This window comes from Asparagus officinalis, chromosome 9 (assembly GCF_001876935.1).
Source record: "Asparagus officinalis chromosome 9, Aspof.V1, whole genome shotgun sequence".
NCBI lineage: Eukaryota > Viridiplantae > Streptophyta > Magnoliopsida > Asparagales > Asparagaceae > Asparagus > Asparagus officinalis.
Window position 1 is genome coordinate 59,095,907 of NC_033802.1, and position 8,994 is coordinate 59,104,900.

The following is an 8,994-nucleotide window of genomic DNA, read 5'->3' on the forward strand; positions in this document are numbered from 1 at the left end:
TTGTTATTTATAAAAGATCTTTTGTCCCAAATATCTCAAATCTGAAGAAATATATACAACTTGAGTCTTAGAAAAATATTTCCGCCCTCCTCGATCTACTTACATGCATGAAGCATGAATCACTATTAGCATGAAAAAGTTAAAGAATTATTACGCTTCCACTTTGCATAGCCTCTTAGTTTATAGTCTCAACTGTAGTAGTTGATGTCCACTTGAAATGACCCTCTTACGTGCAAAGCCGACCTTTTCTCGTCAAAAGGCCTCATCCTTCACACAAGGTGCCAAGGAGTGATGGGGATTGTCAGATACTTTTCTCAAAGCTCATCTGGATCACAATATATATATAAAATGCCTTTTTCAAGAGAGAAATGACCAACACTTACTAGTGCAAAGCATTTCCATTAACTCTAAAAGACATCCTTTAATGTTCATCGATCTTTTTTCCGTGCTTTCTTACTTCCTTAATTGTTAATTATAAGTCGCACTACGCGGTTGTTTGTTAGCTGCAATTACAGGGGAATGCGAGTGTTCGGTTACATGTGATTGCAGATGCTATAATAACTATTGCACGAACTCGTAGTTGTAGTTGCTCGGCTCAGTCTTTATTCTTTTAAATATGTAACTATAGTTATAGCCACATTTGCTTGTCGACCATATTATGTTTTCTGACTTCTATTAGGCTTTGATAGCAATTGAGTCGCAACTTGAACTCAACTTAATTACACTTCTAAAAGATTGTATGTATAGTTGCTACCTTCTGTCCAAATGTTCATAAGCCAGTGATTGTACTTGGGAGTCTTTTTACAACTACAAGTTTAACCGTATTTATTATAGGCCGAAATCTATAATTATCTTATATACGTAGAAGTAGAAAACAAGACGAGTTGCCCTGTTCATTTCATTAGATTGCCGAAGAAGTTACAATAGATAGAAACAAAAGATTAGGGAGAGGAAATTGTCGTCACCTAATACACAGTGCCAAACGCCGGAGAAGCTTAAACTTATAACCCAAAAAAAAACTAATAAAAGACCAATAGTTCATGGGCTAGAACACCCAGCATTAACCATATATAATTACATCAACAAAATGTGCTTTTGTACCAGCATAAAAATATCTATAAAACAAAGTTCACACAAGCTCTGCCTGATGCCATGGTGCACGGAGGAAGTTTTCGCTAACTGCATCCTCTACAATTCTGCAAATATTCTCAGCATTTTTGTTGTTTGAGTTCCCTACCTAGAATAAGATAAAAGTGCACCACATTAGAAGCTACCTTATTTGGTTGAGATTGAGCTTCATTGAAAATAAGGTTGTTATGACTACTCTATATGCACCAACAAAAGGTAGCTAGAAATTAAAATAATACTTTTAATGGAGTTTTGAGTCTGCCATTAGGTAGGAAGCTTCCATTTGATGCGAGTAGGGTATCAAAGTCATTTGGTCATTGTACAAAAGGGAAGTAGAGGAGAAAGAGAGACCATACTACTTTGGTGAATGACCAAGAAAAGAAAATATGATTCTCTAATTTAGGCTCCAGATTACAAAAGGAGCATTTTATATATGTTACCTGTCCATCCCCTATTCGACAAATTTTCTATAGTTCGGAGTCACCTTTTGGTGAGAATTCAAAAAAATATTTTAACCTTATTGGGAATTGTAGAATTCCAAATGAAAGAGTACGAATTAGAGTAGCATCCTCCACAGTTGATCAAGGAATAATAAGATTTAGTTGTAAAAATTCCCAAGATGAGAAGGGGCCACAATAATTTATCTTGATTGTTGTTTTTAGATCTATTGCAAGAGTTAAGGAGGAGATACAAAGCATTGATCTCTTTCTTCTCAACCAGGGACGATCCTCTTCTAAGCAGAGGGTACCACATCCAAGTTTATTATGATAATAACCTTGTGAACAAACATTTGCATTAGCTGAGAAAGCCAGATAATAAGCTTTAGGGAATAGGCTGTTCAAGGAGTTATGACCAGACCACTTAAGCGAATAATGGCCCCTTCACCTAACTTCCACTGCACTAGACTGATAAAAGTATGGTGAATAAAATGCAAATCATGAAATAACTTAGAGGTTGGTCCCTTAGAAGGTGTGCAGAGAGGTTGTATTGATGTCTAGAATAGAGAGAATTGAAGACGCAACCAATAATGGAGTTGTGATCAATATTTTTTCATAACCATTTGGAGAGAAGAGCTTGGTTGAAGACAAGGAGATTAAGGACACCAAGCCCCCCTTCCTTCTTACATTTGCAAACATGTTCCTGTCTAACTAAGCATTTTGATCTGGAGTTTTGCTAATTACTACCCCATAAGAATTTTTTTCTAATCCTATCAATTGCCATAGTGAGCCAAATTGCTAATTTAAAAAAATGACATATAGTATAGTGGGAGAGTGGATAGAACAGAGTTGAGGAGAGTTAGTCTGCCACAAATATATAGAGCTTTACTTTTGTACATGGATAGCTTCTTAGTAAAGGTTTCTAACGAAGGCTCATAGTTTCGTCTAGAGAGGGAGCCTTTCTTGAGGGTGAGGCCAAGGTAACAAAAAGGGAGAGCACCAGGAGAGCAATTGAGGATACTGGCAAGATAATTCCCCTTGAGAGGGATTTTCCCAAGGTAGAAGAGATTAGTTTTAGCATAGTTTACACTTAGACCAGAGATGTTTTCAAAGATGTAGAAGATGGTTTTGAGGATTGAGATCATGTCTATTGGGTCTATTAAAAATAAGGGTGTCATCTGCAAACTGTAAAAATCTAATGTGATTAAGATCTCCTTTTAGGTTAAGATTAGAAAGGAACCCTAAAGAAACACTATTAGCATTTTGTTGAGGACATTAGCAGCAAGCAAGAACAACATAGAGGAGGGTGGGTCCCCTTGTTTCAGGTCACAATAACAGTTATAAGAATTGGTCGGTGTGCCATTAACTAAGATAGAGGATTTTGAGGAGGAGAGGAATGTCTCGGTCTAGTGACACCATTATGGGCCGAAACCCCTAGCTGTGAGGGAAAGGAAGAAAGTCCGAATTAACATAATCAAAAGCTTTCATAAAGTTTATCTTGATGACATAGATTTTTTTCTTTGCCAGAGGAATAGTGATGAATCAGCTCATGAGCTAGAAGAATGGATTCTAAGATAGACTTACCCCCTTGAAAAGAAAGTTAAGTCTAATTATGTGTGAATGAGATTTGAATCTAAATTGTCCTAATACTATTTTAAAGATTCTTTCACTATTCATACTCCAAACGTGTGAAGGGAATGTACACCACTCTTAAATATGACAAGTCTTTTTCTCTCTCTAAACTCTTTTCTCTCCTGACTTATATATCACTCCCCTCTATAAAAGAACGAAGAGAAAGAAGGAACCATACCTTTCATCTAGCTCTTCAAGGAATTTGGCAGAGAGAAGATGTCTGCTGACTGGGGTCCGGTGATCACGGCGGTGGTCCTCTTCATCCTCCTCTCGCCGGGCCTCCTCTTTCAGCTGCCGGCGAAGACAAGAATAGTGGAGTTCGGGAACATGAGCACAAGTGGTATCTCTGTTTTAGTTCACGGCATCATCTTCTTTGCTATATACACCATCTTAGTAGTTGCCATTGGTGTACATGTGTATGCTGGATGATTAAGAGATGGTGTTTGTGTTTTTCAAGCTTTAAGGTTTTTAATGAAGAATTTATGTGTTAATTGGTTTCATTAATCTTGTTAGATTGGGTAGAGATATTTTCAGGGTATAGTTAGGTTTTAAAGTAATTCTAGGGATTTTAAATTAGTATTTGAATTTTTTTTAATTCTCACAGGATGCACATTAAAAAGATATTATGTAATAGCGTTAATTGTTGATACATCCACATATTGCCTCTTAACTATTTCTTTAAGAAAGTTTGGCCCCTTGATTCAAAACGGGAGTTATCTTCCTTATAAACTGTGTAAGACACTTGAGAAAAATATGCTGTAGAAAGATCTAATGATGTTTTAGTTTGCTGTTGAGAGATTCTTTAATCTTTTTATAGGTGTTAAACATACATGCAGACAATTATATCTGGACATTAGGTGGTCTAAGAGCTAAGAAATTAATAATTGACTAACTCCCTTATACCTGCAATTAACCCTATTAAAAATGGTTTTGTGTAAAATCTACGTTGAAGATTTTTGTAGTTAACATCCGATGTTGTTGATGTTTAAATAATCAAACAGTCAAATATATGGTGGGGTGAGGCTGATTAGGGGCCGCTCACTTCTCTGAATATCTGGTTTTGAGTTGAATAAGTTTAGCCTACACAAATAGTAATTCATGAGAGGACGGGGACTACTTCCCCCATTGTACCTCTAGCGATCAAGTCAAATGATGAACTTGAGTGGGAAAATAGCCTCTCTCCGTTGCTAAGCAGAAAAAATCCCCTTTATGTTGAGAATAATACATCTATTTATAGTAGTAGAAAAAGGGTAGAATGGTCACTTTGGCCGAGCACAGGATAGCGGCAAATAAATATGGCTTGGCAGTGCATCAACACCTACTTTACAGGTTTAAGTCGGCGACTGGTGGAGAGATCACCTCAACATTTAATATGAAGTGATTTGAGGCATGGCGGTGCTGACGTGGTTTGATGAGTCATGAAGACTATCGGGGCTAGAAGTATAATGGTGTCTGCCAAGCTTTAAATGTGATGCTGATGTGATGTCAACGGGAGAGGCTCGAGGTTGAAGTCATCCTTTGGCTTGGCCGAAAAGAAACGCCTTTCGAGTCGACCGTGTGAGGCGTCGAATAACTGGTCGAATTGGCTCGTAGCAATTCGTCTTCAACAAGAGGGCTGACAAGTACTATCATTCAAGTCAATCTAAGGAGATATTGACTCAACGGGTCGGCGAAGTAAAGGTCTTTGGTTGCCTTAACCGTCAATTTAGTTTAAGCGGTGCATGTACGGGAAAACTATCCATTGTTGGCAAAGGGTTGTACTTTGGCGACTAAGAACACTATAACAGTTGGCCTATTTCACTTGGAGTCAGTTTGGACCAGGTCCGAGTGAAATGAGAGTATCTTTGAACGAATGTGGGTGTACATTAAATGAGGGAACTAAAAAGTTTTTCAGATTTTACGTGGTTGACGTCACCAGACATTCTTTTTGACTGACATAGCTCCACTTTTCGTGGTTGATTGCAGGCTATTCGAGATGAGTAGGCTGCGCCTCGATCCTTGATGTGTCACTTTAGATTCTGAGAATTAATCTTGGCCGTTGGCTAAAGCTTGATCCGACCGTTCAAATTATGGCAGTTCTAGATTCAGCTGCCTATATATAGAGCTAGGGCCATGGAGATATTGGTTATTGTCTTTCCAAATTCCTTTCTAGAGAACTCGAAATCTTATAAACATCGCTGACGGGAATCTCCCGTCAGCGAAGTTGCCGTCAGCGATGCTGGATTTTCCCCTAGTGTCTAGATTCAGCTGCCTATTAATAGAGCTAGGGCCATGGAGATATTGGTTATTGTCTTTCCAAATTCCTTTCTAGAGAACTCGAAATCTTTCCCACTCATATCTTTCCGGTGATTATTCCTCCATTCTACAATGGCACCAGATCCTGTATATCGACGAGCTTTTCTGGTGAAGTTCCACTCCATGGTGACCCATGCATAGAAGAGCATGCCTCATGGGAGGTTTGATATCCCCTGAGAGTATGAACTGATGGCCCCGACAAGATAGGAGACTGTTTATGATCATGGGCCAGATCGAGCCCCGTTCTACTTGAAGCATTTGGAATTTGGCCTGCAGCTACCCCTGCACCCTTTTCTCCATCAAGTTTTTACGGTGCAAGGGGTATCGTCGGTTGAGATAAAGCTGAACGCCAATGTGACCTTTGTAGGGTTCGTGATGATTTGCTATTGGTTGGCAATAAAGTTATCCCTGCGAGTCTTGGGCCATTTGGTGACTGTGAAAGTGAACCAGACTGAACCCCACTTCCATTTCTAAATGGTGGGGAAGTACAAGCTCATCACCGGCCTTCCTAACTTGAATAAGGATTGGAAGAAATATTCGTCTGGGTCGTGGGGGACGACTTGGGGTTAGGCTGCCCAAACTAGCTCGAGATAAGGAGGGAAGCGCTCATAGAGGGTGACTTGCTCGATGCCGAGAGGGATGCGCCGAATCAGATCAATGTGTATGTTGGCTCTCATCGAGTAGAGCATTTGGACGAGTCGAGCGGTGGACGAGAGGGTCGAGACCGACATCATCCATCTGGACAAGTCGAGCCCCAGAAGAGCAGGTCGTGGCTTACTGGGAAGAGAGTGGCGCCGAGGCTAGAGCTTCTGTTGAGGAGGACGGCTAATCCGTCCGTCACAGCGAATCATCCCGCTTGGGGAAAGAGCTGGTTGTAGAGGAGACGACGCCTCCCGCAGGGCTAGAGTAACCCTATCCTCACCATGTTGCTAAAATTGGGGAGAAAGAATAGGAAAGGATGAGGTAGTATCTCATTGGGACTTTAGGGGCTGGTTCTTGATAGGGACAGGAGCACGACCCAGAGCACCGTTACCAGGATGCTCACCATCTAGATGTCAGGAGGACAGTCCTTGGTTCTCGCCTAACTCAGTCGAGGGTGGTCAAGCAGTTCTGGATTCCTCGAGATGAGGAATTCTTGCAGGGGGTTCCCAATGCTGGTCTCCACCTAAGTCTTTGGAGCTACTTGGTTTGAGGTGCTTTGGTCGAGCAAGAGATATACGATTGGATGGAGCAGATCCGAACTTTGTATCTCAAGCTTTTAGAGGAGGTGGCTTCCCTGAGGGCTTGCAATGAGGTTGACTCGGAATGGGCTGCGGAGACGCTAGCCCCGAGAGATTTCGAGGTTGACAGGCTCAGGTGAGAGCTAGATGAGAACAATAGGAAGACCAGGAGACTGGATGAGGCTCTCTAGGAGAAGGACCGTACTATAGTGCAGGTTGAGGCTGAGAAGTAGGCGGCTTTGCATGTGAAACGTCAGATGTACAAGGAGCATGCAGCGCTCGTCAAACTTCAGGGCGAGATTGTCTACCTACAGGAGCCCTCGACAGTAGCACAAACTGCAATGCCTACCTTGAGTCCGAGCCTTACCGCCAGGAGATTATAGAGGTGTATCGCCAGGGCCTAACTAGAAAAACAAAGGTGGTGATAGCCTACAAGGCCGGGTATGACTACCTCTCGGTGCAGCTTTCAATTAAGATGAGGAATCTACCCGATCGCTTCCACTATCCTCCTATTATAGACAAGTGTTTGGATGAGTTGGTGGAGGTGAAAGCACTTGGGGGGGAGGGACTCGATCTTGGCAAGGAAGTGGGAGAGTTGGACGAAGGAGGTGACTGCTCGACTCCTCCGCCGGCTGCTCCCAACGGCTCCTTGCCTTTGACTCTGGGTGCAGGAATGGACCTCTCTTAGTCTCCTAGGAATTTCCTATCTTTCACTCTTGTGTTGTATATATGTACATATGTACATATGTACCTTGTAGATACTCCTTATAAATGAATAAAGAGAGATTTTTGAGTTAGAATTACTTTTCTTGTGCTGTACAATCTCAATTTGTATCTTTTAGATGAATTAGCTCCATTATGGGCATGTGAACTTGATTGCTGACTCGAGAGGACTCGTCCTTCATTGAGAAGGCATGTCTTGAACTCGATCAGTTGTTTCTATTGTATTGAGTCTTAATTTGAAGCCAGTCAAGTCGATGAGCTTTTCTAATTATCATCTGAACTCCTTGGGGCGAGTGCCTGAGTTTTCATTTTAAGTCTATTGTCGGTTTTGAAGGGTCGATTAGATTTGGCAGACTGTTCATTAATTAGACATTGTTTGATGAGTTTCCAGAAGCATTTATTGGGTATGTGAAATGTTACTGTTTGAAAATTAATTAGACATTGTTTGATGAGTTTCCAGAAGCATTTATTGGGTATGTGAAATGTTACTGTTTGAAACGACATGATGACTTTATCAGAGTCAGAGAGTTGTCACTTTGATTTTTAAGCGAAGAGACATAGAGTAAAGAGGGTCGGAACTTTGAGTTTCGTGTGAACCGTTTAGGATTTCGATGTGTATCTCATCCGTTCATTTTGGAATGAGCTAGCCGTCTAGATTATTCCACGTGTCCCTCTCGGATCCTATATATATCCCACTGGGAGAGAAGAGGGGTTTTCTTCACAAACTCTCACTCTAAATTTCCAGCGCTTATCTCTTAGATTTCCTAAATCTTGTTAACCATTTTCAATAGCTGTCAGAGATCCACCGCTGACCGCAATGAAGAGAAAATCACTCTTCACTGGCTAATCTGCTCAAAGATATGTATCTAGAAGCGTGATAGGTACTTTGATTTCTATGATCTCCCCAAGGCTTTTATGCTCATAGCGCCAAGTGAGGATGAGCCAGTGTACCGCGATGTACTAGTGGAAAATCATGTATCGCTGACGGGCTTTCCCGTCAGCGATGCCCAAAATCCCGTCGGTAATATGTATTCTTGACGGAAACCCGTCAAGGATATGCCGTCAGCGATAGTCCCGTCAGGGAAAAACTATCGCTGACGGGGAGCCGTCAGTAATATATATTACTGACGGCCAAAGTAGTGACGGCAACGCCCGTCAGTGTTAATGAAACATCGCTGACGGGCATCCCGTCAGCGATGTTTCTCTATCGCTGACGGGTACCCCGTCAGTGACAGGTGTTACTGACGACAGATAGTCGTCGGTAAAAAAAAGAACGTTGACGAGAAGCCCGTCAGCGAAAACTATCGCTGACGGGCTTCTCGTCAACGTCCTTTTTTTTACCGACGACTATCTGTCGTCAGTAACACCTGTCACTGACGGGGTACCCGTCAGCGATAGAGAAACATCGCTGACGGGATGCCCGTCAGCGATGTTTCATTAACACTGACGGGCGTTGCCGTCACTACTTTGGCCGTCAGTAATATATATTACTGACGGCTCCCCGTCAGCGATAGTTCTTCCCTGACGGGACTATCGCTGACGGCGTATCCTTGACGGGG

The 8,994-nt window shown here is 41.8% G+C and overlaps 2 protein-coding genes across 2 annotated transcripts in view; one reads left to right on the forward strand and one right to left on the reverse strand.

Moving 5' to 3' along the window:
• The window catches only part of LOC109824793, a 94,915-nt gene that overhangs the window by 73,946 nt on the left and 11,975 nt on the right, over positions 1-8,994 (reverse strand). The gene's annotated exons all lie outside the window — the stretch shown is intronic.
• LOC109824794 lies at positions 3,347-3,697 on the forward strand. The gene has a single exon (XM_020391440.1). The coding sequence runs from the start codon at positions 3,414-3,416 to the stop codon at positions 3,624-3,626; it is 213 nt and encodes a 70-aa protein (XP_020247029.1). The 5' UTR covers positions 3,347-3,413; the 3' UTR covers positions 3,627-3,697.